The sequence below is a fragment of the Bacillus rossius genome, chromosome 13, assembly GCF_032445375.1.
Source record: "Bacillus rossius redtenbacheri isolate Brsri chromosome 13, Brsri_v3, whole genome shotgun sequence".
NCBI classification, from domain to species: Eukaryota; Metazoa; Arthropoda; class Insecta; order Phasmatodea; family Bacillidae; genus Bacillus; species Bacillus rossius.
In genome coordinates, this window is record NC_086340.1 from 49,188,708 (window position 1) to 49,204,436 (window position 15,729).

General features: G+C 41.6%; 1 protein-coding gene across 3 annotated transcripts in view; it reads right to left on the reverse strand.

The window, feature by feature from the left end:
* Positions 1–1,171: 1,171 nt before the first annotated feature.
* Positions 1,172–15,729, reverse strand: part of LOC134538560 (oocyte zinc finger protein XlCOF19-like) — an 87,994-nt gene continuing 73,436 nt past the window's right edge. For all 3 annotated transcript variants that reach the window (XM_063379983.1, XM_063379985.1, XM_063379984.1), the window contains one exon: positions 1,172–14,193. In XM_063379983.1, coding sequence (XP_063236053.1) covers positions 13,406–14,193 — 788 coding nt within the window. In that variant the 3' untranslated portion in view covers positions 1,172–13,405. The remainder of the gene's footprint in view (positions 14,194–15,729) is intronic.

Genomic DNA, 15,729 nt, shown 5'->3' on the forward strand with positions numbered 1-15,729 from the left:
ACTACGGGCACACAGTAGTTATTGTACAACACATGTCTGCACTTTAATGGAACCTCCCTCTTCCATGCCAAATCTCTCACACACCTGTGGAATAAATCTTGTTGTCCTCGCCTTACAATTTCTTACTTGTTTTTCCTCCCCTCCCTCCAATACATTTCAGAGATACTTGAAGGTTAATACCTGTTTTAACTCAACACCATCTAATTCAATGCAACATCTAACTACATTTTTGTTCCTCACCTTACTTTTCACCCCTCACCATAAAATCATCAGCAAACCTCATGGCTTTCATCTTTCCTTCTCCAATCTTTGAAAAAGTGTATCACAACCATAACCCTCAAGAAAGAATAAAAATATTTTAAAAAACGTTTTCTAGATCTACAAAATTTAATTTTAATACACAACTTTCATACCTAATACAAACAATAATATCTATCTACAAAAGTTAAAGATATATTTTCTACAGCTCACGAGACAAAACATCAATATGAAGTACAGTGAAGGGTTTCGACTCCAGCATATCAGGACTACATCCAAGCTGGATTATTGAAAGTCTTTATAGTTTAAATGGGAACAACAAATGTGAATAGTAGATATAACCCGCTGCTAAAAACAGGAAAAATTGTACTGAAATGGGAACCAACAGTAAACTCTCAGTAAATTAAAATCACCTGCGGCACAGTAAAGTGACGTGGCGGACTAGTCAACAGTCGGAACCCACCTATAAATATTTGAACATGGGTTTGATTAGTGCAGTGTTTCAGAATGTGCCAAACTCTAGAATTCTGTATTACACTGGCAGCTGGCCAAGTGAGAATAGTGGACTAACACAGTTTCTCCAGTGTGTCTCGCTGTTCTCAAACAACAGCTGCAGCGAATGGCTCCTATCTGCTATAAATATATTGATATTGCCTCAATGGCTACTTATGTACGAAGTAATTTTTTTTTGTGTTCCTCTTAACAAAAAAAATCCTTCAAATATTATCTTATTATAACACATTTATTAAAAATTCATACCTTCTAAAAAAAATTTATTTTACATATTTTTTAAACATTATTGAATTAATTTCATACGTGATAGTACTCATTTAAAAAAAGGGGGGGGGTTGTCTGTAAAGTCAGTTTACGGACAATAATTTTACGTGATAATGTCATAAGAAAACATTGATGAAAAATCGCATACTTTTTAATTTAAAAATATTTTATACAGTTTTTGCAAATTTAATTTAAATAATTTGTTTAAATATAATCAAGAACAACTTAAAAAGCCCGCCTTAACCTGTTTGATATTATAGAAGATTTTCTCGCACGGTGGTTGGCCGGTTCTTGCACGCTCGGCTCAGGTGGAACATGACAATTTTTCGTGTGTGCAGCTGGCGTTCATCGATTTAAAAGACGTTATCACGTCAAAAAACCTCAAATGTAAAAAAAAAAAAATTCAAAACAGGTACGAATTTGGCAAATCCTGAGAAACAAAACAATATTAGTTGTAAAATAACTGTACACTCTTTTCAATTCTGAATTTGAATTTCACAATACTACGAGCATACTCAGTATGACACAACATAATAATAAAAAATTACTAACAAAATTTCTTAATGTAGTCATGCCATATTACAATCTCACAAGTTCATTCATTTAGGACAAACAGTCTTGTCTCACATACAGTACACTCCCTATTTAACGCGGTTGTCGGGGGACATAACTTTTACCCGCGTTGTTGCATAACCGCGATGTTTCGATGTGACCAAGGTCAAAAGGCATAAAACACCGCCTGTGTTCTAATAGGTCGGCAAGCACGCACAGTATAGACGGCCCGCCTTTGTGCGGACTTTGCATCCGCAGTTTCCACTAAACACGGGTGAAAAAATAAAAATAATAAATTTTAAAGATAAATATTAAATGTTGAATTGTTTTTATTTTTCCGCGTGCCACGCACGGTTTGTCGCACGGCCTACGAGCGCGCCACACGCCGCCATACACACGTGCGGCACACAAGCTGCTGCTGCCAGTCTCGTGGTGTTAGCCACAGTATCTGCTTCGTCAGTGTCCGTAACAAAGTAAGTGCAGTGTGTGCGGTTACACACGATTCTGTGGTCAAAGTCTTCTAAAAAGAAAGGCCGTAGTGATACTTCAAACCGAATATGAATCGCAAAGTACCGAGTTTGATTGACAAAATAAAAATTCTAGATTTACTTACAGATAGCTTGTCTTTTGTAGAAGCAGGCCGCAGATACAGGAAAAAAACGATTCTAGCATTCGTATAATAAAAAATAAAGAATCGTCTATCGTGTCAAGTGGTTAAACTTTATTATCCATGCTTACAGTAAATTATAAATGGTCACATGTGGGAAACAAAAATTGCGCTAATTTAATTTTAGCACAATCAGTGACGCCGTATTAAAAACCGTGTTAAACTTTGTCTTTACTTATTTCACCAAACGCTGTGTCGAGTTGCTGAGTGTGTGTGGCTCGGATCGGCAAATGTTATATTCCCCAGCCTCTGTTTAAAGGTCGGGAGACCGCTACACATAAACATTTCCGGGACTTGTTTACTACCTCACGGCAAAAGTGGTACAGTATGGTTCACGTAAATATTGGACCACTGGGAATTCCTGGGCAAAGATAAAAAATACGCTAGCCGATTTACTTTACTATTTAATGTTAAAACATTATACCAAAGTAAAAAGATGAACTTGTATAATACAATGAATTACCCAATAATATTACGTCTGTAGGTTTAAGTTGTAACAAAACATTTATATACAGATGTCCAGTAAAGTACCAATTAAGATTCTGGAGTGGAATTTTAAACACCGGACTACCTGATTTTGCCTTGTACGCAGCGACGCTGCTCAGTCAAGTGACTCATGCTCTGCCTGTGTGCTGCGTGAACACATTCCCTCCCCCACTCCCCCTCGTGTTTCTGCCCGCTCTAATGTCTACCTCTCTCCATGTTCTCGGCTAGCCTCTCCCTACCCAGCGCTTGCCGACAACCAAGCCTATCCAACATCAATCCCCAGCCGAGTCACGCTGGATAATGTCGCTGGACGGTGGGCTTTATCAGGTCCCCTGTCCGATGCTTCATTTGTGAGATAAAGCGACGTTAAGAACTAGTGTTTCAGAAAATATCACTGGGCTGGATTGGACCATAATTTGAAAACCCTACAAGATAGAGGAATAATGTACGGAGATATCTTGTTTAGAATTTTACTGCGGACATTTTCTACGCCTAGGCTTTTTTCTGCCCGATGCTTAGTTTGTTAGTTACAACGCAAAATTATCCTAATCGGCTGTCAACCATTTATTCCATTATTATTATTCATTTCTGACTGGGGGACATGGTTTGACCCGCGATATACCCGATTCCGCGATCAATCGGGGCGCGATATACCGGGAGTTTACTGTATATACTACTGTATGCAAAAAAAAAATAAATATATAGGTACTACATAATTTCCAATACATATACAAATTACACATTACAGAACTTTATTCACAATACAATTAAGAGCTAACATGACGGATCACGAATCACATAACAGTGTTTTCCCAGTAAAACTATAGAGCTAAGTGGTCTTTGAAATAAGCTGGTGGTACATGGGACTAGAAGGCTGCCACCAGTTTTCTATATGCTATAGTAACTGAGTGAAAACCATGGAAATATGCACAAAAACACCAAAAAATGTGTAAAAACAGCTTCTTACACAATTTGGATATATTTGAAAACACTTTTAAGGGACAGTGAAAGATTTCTATAAGTGTTCCAGATAAGTAACCTACAGCCAGTAACTGAACACTGTTAAATTTCTCAACATATAATATGGCTGAGAATATTTCCAATAATAATATAGACACCCAAATAAAGCATTTTTTTTTGTATATTATTTGAAAGTAAATTCAACTCTTCAATTCGGCCAATTCCCAAATGAAATTATGTTCTTACAAACACTTGGCATCTAATGAACATGCAGTGTACGTACAGTAGATGATGCGACCCCTCACGGTTTCCGGAAAAACGGACTTATAAACGGAATGGTCGCAATAGAGAATTCGGGCCAATTTTACCCCCCCCCCCCCCCCCCCCCACCCAATTATAAAGTGAATTTGCGTCACGCGAGTTCGGCTATGCTAGCCGGCTGGTTGTTATTTCCATTCAAAAAACGTGGCGAAGGAACTTGTGTGGATCAGGTAGAAAACATTCGGCTATAAACGAAAGATATAAGAACAATGCTATTCTGAAATGCTGTGACATGTTTTTGGAGTAGATAATCACAGCGACAGACCGACAGGATGCGCTCCCGTCCTTGCCGTCAGCGATGTTTATTTTGACAGCTCAAGCAATTATCTTTTCCACGTCCCTTCACAGCGTAAAAAAAAAAAGAAGAAAAAAAAACACGTGTGGACGGGTAATTGAGGGGAAGGAGAGCGGAACTGCTGGCTGCGCACGCATCTACTCGCCAGTCGCCACCGTCTGGCGGCGCGCGCGTGCGTATGTGCGTGTGTGTGTGTGTGAGGCTGGCGACCAGCAGCATCGTTAGCTAGCGAGAGTGTGACGGTAAATGTCGACCTTGACCACTTCCGCTTACTGCAGGGCTCGCTCTCTTTTATCTCTGTCTCCCCCTCCCACAAATATATTGGCTGGCAGGTCTCACCCTCTTCACCTTCTTTTTCTTATCTCTCACGCACACTTGAAGCACCTAATACGTCGCGCCCCTCAAATTTTTCATTTTCAAATTGCTGCCTTCCTTCTGTACTGCATTTATAATTTCTTCTCTCTTTTTAAGAATCGTGAAGAGAGTAGACTTCGGAATGCCATATTTCTGTGCTATCTTCGTCTTGGAAATTGTCTTCTTATCCACTTGCTGGATAATCTCATAATTTTTCATTAGCGACAAACTGGCTCGCTTTATACCCATTTTCACGAATCCACGTAAATTGAAAAACGAGTCACAATCGTCAAACGGGACCGGGACCGGGACCGGGACGGCAATAGACGCGCACGTAGATGCTATCAGGTGATGCGTGCAGTTTACCGTATTGGCTAGCGTGGACAGTCTAGAGGGGTGGTATCTATTTTTAGCCGTCTTTTGTCTGCCTGCTTACAGTATAACGGAATGGACGCATCAGAGGGGGGTCGCATCGGCGGGATTCTACTGTACTTACAAAGACATTCGTTGTCTATTTAACTTTATTTTCGAAAGAACATTCAGAAGTTGAACATAAAAGCAATATCTGTATAGAAAGCTACTCCAAATCATATTCATACAGTGCAAAATATTTTATTTATCTTAAAACAGCTACACTTTAAGACACTAATACTGTCAACTTGTTTCAATCCATGAAGGTTTTTTTAAATGGCAAAACACCAATCCTTCATTTAGCACGTCTTCAGATTGCGCGAATTAATTTAGCGCAATGTTAATTTTACTGCCCCAGTCTTGAATAGCACATCTATAAATTTCAGTTACTATGAAATCGCCACATGCAAAAAAAAAAGTTCGGCACGATGCCACGAAGTCCGCTTCAACTTCTGTAAACAGATGTACTGTAGCATAGTTAGCTACACGAAAGGGGAAGAGATGCGCGCGCAGGTCTGACTACACTATCGGCTGTTGTACAAACATTAGCTATGGCAAGCTCAGTTGTGGCTATTTCGTGTAAAGGCTCGGGGGTGAAACCCAACTCCTACCGAGTGCGTCCCTGGGTTGCGGATAGGGGAATGTCCTAACCAGCTGCAAGACTGGCGGATAGGGGTAAAATAAAATAGCCCCCGCGGACAAAAAAGTGGTGTCAGGAGGAAGGTCAACCGCCACAAAAAACCACAGGGTCACGTATGCAAGCGAGTGAAGTGATGCTGCCCGAAAGGGATGTGCGAAATGATCTGCTCAGCGCAGTGTACGTGGTGGCTCATGGCGTCTACGATGTGCCGCTCCCTTGGAAGCATTAGGAAGCCTATGAAGAAAGAGTGTGCACAGCCGGAACGGATGACTATTCCCGCCTCAATGACCAAAAGCTCCTACAACAATGGGGGTAGTTGTAGGAGTAATCATCCCTCCACTTCCCGAGGCACCGCATTCGGAGACGACCTAATACTTTGGAGTATCATCTTCAATTATGGCTTCTAATAATCTAAACACCCAAAACAATGAGTTCCACAGGGAACAACCAGTGCCAATAGATGCTTCAACAAGTGCATCAATTGGAATTTCATTCACTACTGGAACACCTCTGAACGAGCTGCTGACACAGCACACAGACTCCCGAGATGCTGCCATCTGCAACGAGGACGGAACTCTAAGCAAGCTTCAGCTGCTACTTACAGAGACCATCAGCCCAATCAAAATCAAGCGTACTGTGCCACACGAAGTGACGGTCAGCATCAGAGAAGCTCTAGCACTTCTTACTGAGTTGCTCTATCTACGTAAAATTTGGAAGGATGCCCAGCGCAAACTCACCCTGACTGAAACGACAGAACGAGAAACACTGGAACGTGAGATTGAGTGGTGTGATGATCTCCTTGCGCAGGCGAGGTCTCGCCAACAAAGACTACCGCCAGGACAAACCGAGAATCGCCAGCCATCTGGAACTCCTCTGAGCCCTGAGGAAGATGACACGAAGGACAAGGACGGTGATTTCAGAGTGGAAAGGACAAGGAAAATACGACAGCGGCCTGAAAAGAACAAAGATGCTCTAGCCAGCCAGCCTGATGCTCTTGGAGCCAACAACTCAACTCCACAGCATCACAAGACAGAAACGAAAAAGACTCTCACTAGTCGACTAGATGCCATCCTCATCAAACCTGCAGAGGGTAAAACCTATGCCGATCTGCTGAAGGGTATCAAGGCAAAGGTCGACCCCGACAAACACAACATGGGAGTAAGAGTGATTCGGGAAACCAAAGACGGTGACATACTGCTAGTTCTTGATCACAAAACAGGTCACAGCGAGTCCTTCACCAAAGCCCTCAAGGTAGCAGTGGGCGCAGATGGAGCTGTTAAAGACCTCAGGCCTACAGTCACAATTGAAATCCGTGATATCGATGCTGCCTCCACCGAAGCAGATATACAGGATGCACTAAATCAGGACTTGGATGGAGCCACAGGAGTGAAGAGGATCGGACTGCCATAAACCACTACTCGCTGTCAGCGCATTGCCTTTGTCAAACTCGACAGCAAAAGTGCACAAACCTCGACAGCAAAAGTGCACAAACAATCCTGACTTCTAGCCGTATGAAAATCGGTTGGATTAACTGCAGTGTCAATGTGAAACCATATCAAGGTGTTACAGGTGCCTGGGGTAAGGACATGTGTCAAGCAGGTGCAATGGTTCCGACCGCAGTAACCTGTGCATCAAGTGTGGTAAACCAGACCACAAGGCTGCCTCATGCAAGGGAGCACCACAGTGTGTTCTATGTACCACCGACGAAAGAAACACAAGTTTGGATCATATACATGGTACTGGGCGTTGCGAAACATATCGGAGTGCGCTCAAGGGAGGCCCACCCAACCCAAAGTGACAGTTGTACTTCAAAGTAACCTAGGGCGAGGCTGGACTGCACAAGCCCTGCTGCACCAACACATCTTCGAGACCGGAATTGATCTATGCATACTTTCGGAACACTCCAACTTAACGACTCCTCGCTGGATCCCCGACAACTCTGGCATCTGGATAGTAAACCCGACTTACAAGTCCTCGACACTGGGAATGGCGACGGCTTCGTCTGGGCCAAACTCAGGGACTACACTGTCTACAGCTGCTACCTCTCACCGAACGAAGGCATAACTACCTTTAGGCGTAAGCTTAATGAGCTGGAAGAATCTGCGCGCCAAGCAAATGGACAGATCATCATAGCAGGAGACTTGAACGCCAAATCAGAATGGGGTATGGACTTCACCGACACCAGGGGGAACGAGGTTTCTGAGATAGTCGCCCGTCTAGACCTGGTAATTATTAAAGAGGGCAATACAACGACATACAGGAGGCCTGGCTACCGGGAGACCATCATCGATGTTACATTTGCAACGCCAAACATAGCTGCCATTACACAGAACTGGAGTGTCTTAGAGGTCTACAATGCCAGCGATCATCAATCCATCCAGTTCACTATTACTAACACAAAGCCTAATAACAGCAGCAATATACACCTGCAGAAAGTATGGAATGATAGGAAACTGGACGAGACAAGACTCATCAAATTTATCCAAGATAGACGGCTGGCCCTGGAAGACACAGCTGAACCTACAAGAGCAGAAACCGAGACCCTGGTCGAACAAACCATGGGGCTTATCGCAGCAGCCTGCGACGCATCCATGCCCACCAAGACCAACAGAGGCAAGAGACAACTACTGGTGGAACGCCGAGATTAGCGAACTCAGGACAAAGTGCCTGGCATTGCATCAGAAAGTAGTCAGAGCCAACAGAAGGCACCACTACCAACAACCCGGCCCCCTGGTGTCAGAACTCGACAACGCCAAGAAAGCCCTTAAAAGAGCAATCAAAAACAGCAAGAGGCAAGGATGGAGAAACCTCTATGCCGAGTTAGACAAAGACCCCTGGGGTAAAGCTTACCAAATAACAGTTAAGGCACTCGGTAAACAAGGACCTGTTTCCCCAATGGAGCCACCCGTGATGGAAAAGATTATAGAGGATCTTTTCCCTCAACACCCACAAAGAATACCTAGAGAAAACAGGACCCCCGCACCAGCCCCTTCTTTCACAACGGAGCTATGAGATGCAGCAAGCACGCTCAAGCCAAGGAGGGCTCCAGGACCAGACGGCATCCCAACGAACATCATCAAAACAATCGCCCAAGAGGCCCCTGAAACGCTTCTCACGATGTACAATGCCTGCCTTACAAGTGGAACGATGGAAACGGCAACGCCTTGTACTGCTCGACAAAGGCAAAGGCCCACCGATAACATCGTCATCGTCATCGTCATCGTACAGACCCCTGTGCATGCTTGACGTGGCCAGCAAGCTCCTGGAAAAACTTGTGAACGCACATCTCACAGCTGCAGTAGAGAGAGCTGGCGGACTCTCAGCTAACCAACACGGGTTCAGAAAGCAGCACTCAACAATCTCGGCGAAAGCACAGGCACTGGCCATCGTCAAGCACGCCTGGACGGGAAATCACAGGTCCCGCAAAGTGTGCATCTTCATCACCTTCGACATCCGGAATGCTTTTAACTCTGTAGGCTGGGAGGACATACTCGACGTCCTGGAGGTCGACTTTAAAGTTGACAAGTATATTCTAGACATGGCCGACGATTACTTCCGAGAACGAGAACTCGAATACGCCACAACGGAAGGCCCACGTACTACTGCAGTCACGGCCGGCGCGCCTCAAGGCTCCGTCCTTGGCCCGGACTTCTGGAATATACAATATGATGACCTTTTGAGGATGGACATGGCACGGGACACCCACCTAACAGGCTACGCCGACGACGTTGCTGGAATCATTCTTGCAAGCAGCCCTGAGGACGTGCGGCAAAAAATTGACCACCTAATGGTGAGATTGAACGACTCGCTGAAACGCCATAAGCTCAAACTAGCCCCTAATAAAACTTAGATGGCTGTCCTCACTAGGCAACGCTGGTACGAGAAACCGTTTTCGGTGAACATCAATTAAGTAAACATAGAAGCGAAGCACTCGATAAGATACCTGGGCCTCCATATAGACGAGAGGCTCACTTTCTGCGAGCACTTCAACAACACAGTCACAAAGGCCAACAAGGTAGTAACGAGCCTGTCAAAGATCATGCTGAACACGTCTGGGCCTCGATACGCCAAGCGGCGACTGCTGCTCAGTGCGGTACACTCAATCCTAATGTACGGTGCTGAAATATGGGCAAGCCAGCTTGCCCAAGAAAAATACAGACGGAAGCTCGCCGCAATCCAAAGACGAGCCTCCCTCCGAGTAGCCTGTGCATACCGCACAGTATCCGAAGCGGCGACACTCGTCATAACCAAAACCATACCGATAGACCTCATGGCAAACGAACGCACAAAGGGCACCCTTGACGACTACTCCCGTGAACTCGAAAGGAAGCAGACCCTAAGAGAATGGCAAACTAGATGGGAAAATGCAGACACAGGGAAATGGACAGCTAAACTTATCCCAGCACTCGAAACATGGTCTGACTGCAAACACGCGGAAACTAACTTCTACCTAACGCAACTACTCACAGGGCACGGACTGTTCGAGGCGTATTTGTACCGCATGGGGCTAGCAGTCAGCCCTGCGTGTAAATACTGCCCAGCAAACACCAATGATGCCTGCCACACCTTCTTCCACTGTGGCAGATGGGAGACAGAAAGAACAGCGGCCGAAGAATCAATCGGAGCCAAATTGAGCCCAGGAAACATAATCCCCCTTATGAGCAGCTCTCCGCGGAACTGGGAGACAATAATGAGCTACGCCAAAGCAGTACTGAGAGCAAAGAAGCTTGAGAACTGACCAAGAAGAGCGCCTAGTCGCGTAACCTAGGCCAGGCTGAAGTAATGCGAAAGCGGTTTCCAGTCTGGCCCCCTTCCTAAAAGAAGGGCAGAAAGAGAGGACTGTTTTTAGTCAGTAAAAATCTGACACTACCAATAATCCCACCTGTTGGTGTCTTTTGAAGATTTTGATACATTCGTGCTTATGCATTGTTGTTCAGCCACAGACCGGGCCATGATGAATTTCAGTCTAGCCAGTGGCAGGGAACTCACACGCAAAAACACAAAGCAACATCTGCCCATTCATCTGCCAGTAACTGCGTAAGCACCTGCAGTTGGAATCATAGTGGAATCATAGCTCCAAGTGAGAGCGTAATGCATAGTGTTCACGTATTTGAGACAAAACTAGAAGTATTACGGCGTGCAGAATCATGAAGGCCACTCTTATGTTGGTTGCACTTTAGTTTTAAACAAGTCAACTGTGCGCACAATCGTACAAAATAAGGACTAACAAACGTTTATATAAGTCGAATGCTGTTGGTTGTATTAGCCGGAATATATCTGAATGCCGGAACAGAAATGAAGAAATGATTCACATTGAAAAGGTTGTTAAATGGATGGTTCAATGAAAAAAAAAAAAATCACGGGCCAGACAGGATTGATATGAACCAAGCGGTGATAAGTGAACAAGCACTTTATTTTTTCTAAAATTAAAATCAGTAATATTGTTTCACTGCCAGTAAAGGATGGTTTGTAAAGTTTTTGGAAAGGTATGCGATGTCAGTTGAAGGTCACGCCCGGGCGGGCAAACCAACCAGCCGACTGACGATTGAGTACATAACCACATTTCTATGTTACACGGTGTGACATATTTATCATTGAGTGTTGTTCTAAACATTTATATTATGTAAAGACTATTTCCCTACACATTTTGGAACACATTAAGTAAATTAACATTGCTATTTATGGAGACTAATGCTTCAGAATACGTGATATTGAATTACATGAAAATTGTTAGGAATGCATTAGTCGTGCTAAGTGAGAGATTGGTGTATATTTATTCTTTCCTCACTACAAATGCACTAGTACCTACTAAGGATTACAATATTACTACATTCACAATTAACCTAAGTTTTAAAAATTTGTGTGGCAATTCATTCAAAAAAATCAAGTGTACTTAAAAAATGTGTATCCAGGAGATAAGGGAAATATACTCCCCTTCCAAAATAGGGGGGGAAAAAACCCTTGGAATATGTAGTTATGAAAATTTGTAACTAATCTTCCCAAATTATAGTTCAAAAAAGCTATTTAAAATTTTTTTTTTACTCTTGAAATTATTGTAATGGCACAATTCATAAAATGTTAAAATAGAAAACTATTTTTACCTGGATGGACACTCGTAATCAAACATATCCTGTTTTGATATTTTCATAGTTATCATCAAATCAGCTTTTCAACTGACTTACATTTATCCTTTAATGCAAGTAATTACAGACATAATAATTGTGATCCAATCTGAAAATTAATCTCACCAGTACTTAAATAATTAAAAAATAATAATTCAAATAATTAAAAATGGTTCTCATAGAAATTCAGAGCATACGAGGGTCGTAAAATTTAAATAAGATTAAAAATATATTATATGAGATCTAATGGATAACAAATTACTCAAATAAAATATATACTGGACGAAAATAAGGTTAGGAATCATTAAGAAAAACACAAAGTATTTTTTTTAAGTCAACAACTCAAGATAATATAAAAAAGTTGGAACCAAATTTTACACGTATGCTGTAAGCAGCATTGCAATGAGAAAAAATTAGGACTCTGCATTATTTGTGTTTTAAAATGAACGCGTTCACATGAGTTTTGGAATTCCAATTACAAAAACTATGGATACAATTCAACCTGTACAGATATTTTTTTTATTCTTCCTGTCAAGTTATGCTGTACATTGATTGATAAGCTGAATTATTCAGCTCGGCAGAATGGAAACAAAGTGGACAGTATGCTCTCTGGGGAGAGTTCTGGGTAAAAATATGATTACTACAGATACAAGTAAATAACTAGCATAAGTAAAGGAAGCATAAAATCATTAACTCTTATGAGTTAAGATCCTTCTCCCCAATTGCTGTTTCCAATTGTAAAATGACATCAAAAGTGCTACGAAACTTCCAAAGACTAACAAACATATTGGTTTCTCAACAGTTTGTGTTCTTACATGTATAATATAAACAAACTTAATAGCACAGAGAAATAATTTTTTATCTTACATTAATTCTTTTAAGTAAACATAAAATAAAATAGCCTGTAAATAGCTTCTCACAGATGAATTCAATGTATCATTAAATAGTTCATTTGACTTTATTTCACACAAAAATATACTTGAGAATGGTTTTTACCAGTGTGTGTTCTGAGGTGTAAAAAAATAATACTTTAAAAAAAAAAAAATCAGAAAAATGTGAACATGAGAAGGGCAATTCACTCACATGTGTTCTTATATATATTTTTAGAATAACTTCACTAAACCAGCATGAAAAATTCAACCATATGATGGCCGTTCACCCATGTGTAGTCTTTTTATATGATAACCAAGCAACTCCTTCCACGATAATGACCAGAACAAAATGAGCTTGACAATGGCTTCTCACGAGTGTCCATTTTGAAGATTGTATACAAACTACCCTATAAAGGAAACTTAAAAGTACATTCTGACTAAGAGAATGGCTTCTCACCTGTTTTTTCATATGCAAAATAAATAAATAAACTCTTTTCAGTTAATGTATCAGAGCCAAATATACACATGTAGTGAATGTCATTACGAATAAATATAAGTCACTGAAAATTTTTTTGTTAAGAAAGCATTCTGTTATGTTTTGTGCATATAAAATGTATGTAATATTCTCTATGTAAGCACACTTCTAAGCCATATTTACTTATTTAGTCATCAAAAATTATTTGTGAATTATTAGCTATCTGAATTTTTTTTCAATAATTGAATGTTGTGTGTTTTTAAATGTCTGATAAGTGAACTCTTTGTATAGAACTTTGCAAAACAGAAGGAACATGGGAATGGTTTTTCACCAGTGTGTGTTCTGAGGTGTACAATCAAATGGCTCTTTTCCGTAAATTTAGAAGAACAATATGTGCATGCGAATGGCTTCTCCCCTGTGTGTTTTCTGAGGTGTACATTCAAATTATTCTTTTGAGTGAATGCAGCAGAACAAAATGAACATGAGAATGGCCTCTCACCAGTGTGTGTTCTTATGTGTCTCGTAAGCGAAGTCTTGTCACTGAACTTAACAAAACATAAATAACATGAGAATGGCTTCTCACCTGTGTGTGTTCTGAGGTGTGCAATCAAATTATTCTTTTGAGTGAACGAAGTAGAACATTGTGAACATGAGAATGGCTTTTCACCAGTGTGCGTTCTGAGGTGTACAATTAAATGAGACTTAACAAAAAACTTGGCAGGACACTGTAAACATGAGAATGGCTTTTCATCAATATGTGTTCTCCTGTGTATCTTAAGTAATCTACTTTCATCGAACTTAGCAGAACACTGTGAACATGAGAAAGATCTCCTAAAATGTTGTGTTTTATCAGTATTATTATCTAACTCACTAGGGCACATATTGTGATTCAACAATTGCTTCAGTCCTTGAGTTTTTTCCCGAAAATGAACAGCTTCCAGGTCCTTTTCCTCCATAGTCCTTTCTTCCATTATGGACGGATAGTCACTGCTTTCCACGCTCACTACAAAAAATAATCAAAAAATTAGAATGTGGTACATTTGTAATTAAAGTATGAATTGCTAAAAACACTATGTAATTTTATGTTTAAGTGCAATGCAGCCACTGTCCAAATAATAAACCATCTTTAGAGGGAGAATAGCGAAAGCTAACCTGCGATAAAAATGCTTAAGATAATATATTGTTATGTGTGGGGAAAAACAAGTTCCAAAAAATAGCCAAATATTCTGACATGATTTTTACTTACTAATTTTACACTATTTAAATTATAACACTTTTAACTATCTGTTCACAAATTAATTTCTCTAACATTGAGTTCACAGTTTGCTCTCTCCACTAGAGCTCGGCTCGACAGAGGCTCTCTCCACTGCTCGTCTCTTACTGCGCACCTCTGAGCCTTTGCAATGCTCACTCGCCGCCGCACGTACAGCACCACCCGCATACACCCGGACACACACAGCTCGTGGCTTGTCATCTGCCCTCGCTCACCCAAGGAGTCATTCACCCTCTTCACTTCATCACTCTACCGGTTCACTCCGCATACCCACACACAACCAGCCTCTGTTACTCTCGCACCATTCGCCACAGGTCGACACAGTCTTAAAAATCCTGCTGGACTCGTGGTGCGAGAAAAAGGGCATCCTTGTTATGCCAGTTCTCGCAGCAGTGCTCTAGGGACACGCAAAATGTACCAGACTACCTCCTGCCCTCTCCAAGGGTTCCTTGGGACAGAGGTATGGTTCACTGAGAGCAGTCCCCTAATGGATACCATACGCAAGGAGGGGGAGGGTCGCAGCAGTCACGCCACTCCAGCCCTCTGGCATTCTCGTAACAATACAAAAAGCAATGTAACACATGAAACATGATATGATGTAAAAACTTGTCATCAGAAACCAGGCTCTTAATGGTGCCATCACTAATAAACATGTGATAGATACCTTATGATACTGCATTGCTATCTGAACAGAAAAGAAAAAAATTGGGCTTAACTCCTCGTAGACACTGTAGTGATTACAGTTAGACGAGGGGGGAAATGTTGGAACAGGTTCATCAAATGGTAATGGAGCATGGTAGGAATAAATGCTTATATCTGCATACATGCATAATAGTTATTGGATGATGACACAACTGTTTTAAAAGAGTGTTTGTGATCCTCTTCTCCCATGCCTATAAAAAAGGAGGGTAAGACGTGGCACTAATATTAACAATGCATGTGGCAAAGAAAACGACAGCCAACTCACCACTTTCATTAGCCCGTGCTTCCCATTACGACTAGGGAATCTGTGCAGGTCGTTCAGACTTGCTGGATGGTGACACACACAAGCCACTCTATTACAAACGGTTTTGTAGTCAGACATTAATCCTTTGTTGTACAGGCACTGTGCGTTTACGGTGTGTTTAACCAAAATTAATACAGATTAAGTTCTTACAGTGTTACATTATTATGAACATGTTTAATTCTACATAGCCATATAGATGAAAAAAGAACATAATAGATCTGCCTTTACTTGATCTGAGTCTCCCCCCTACTACTCTCAGC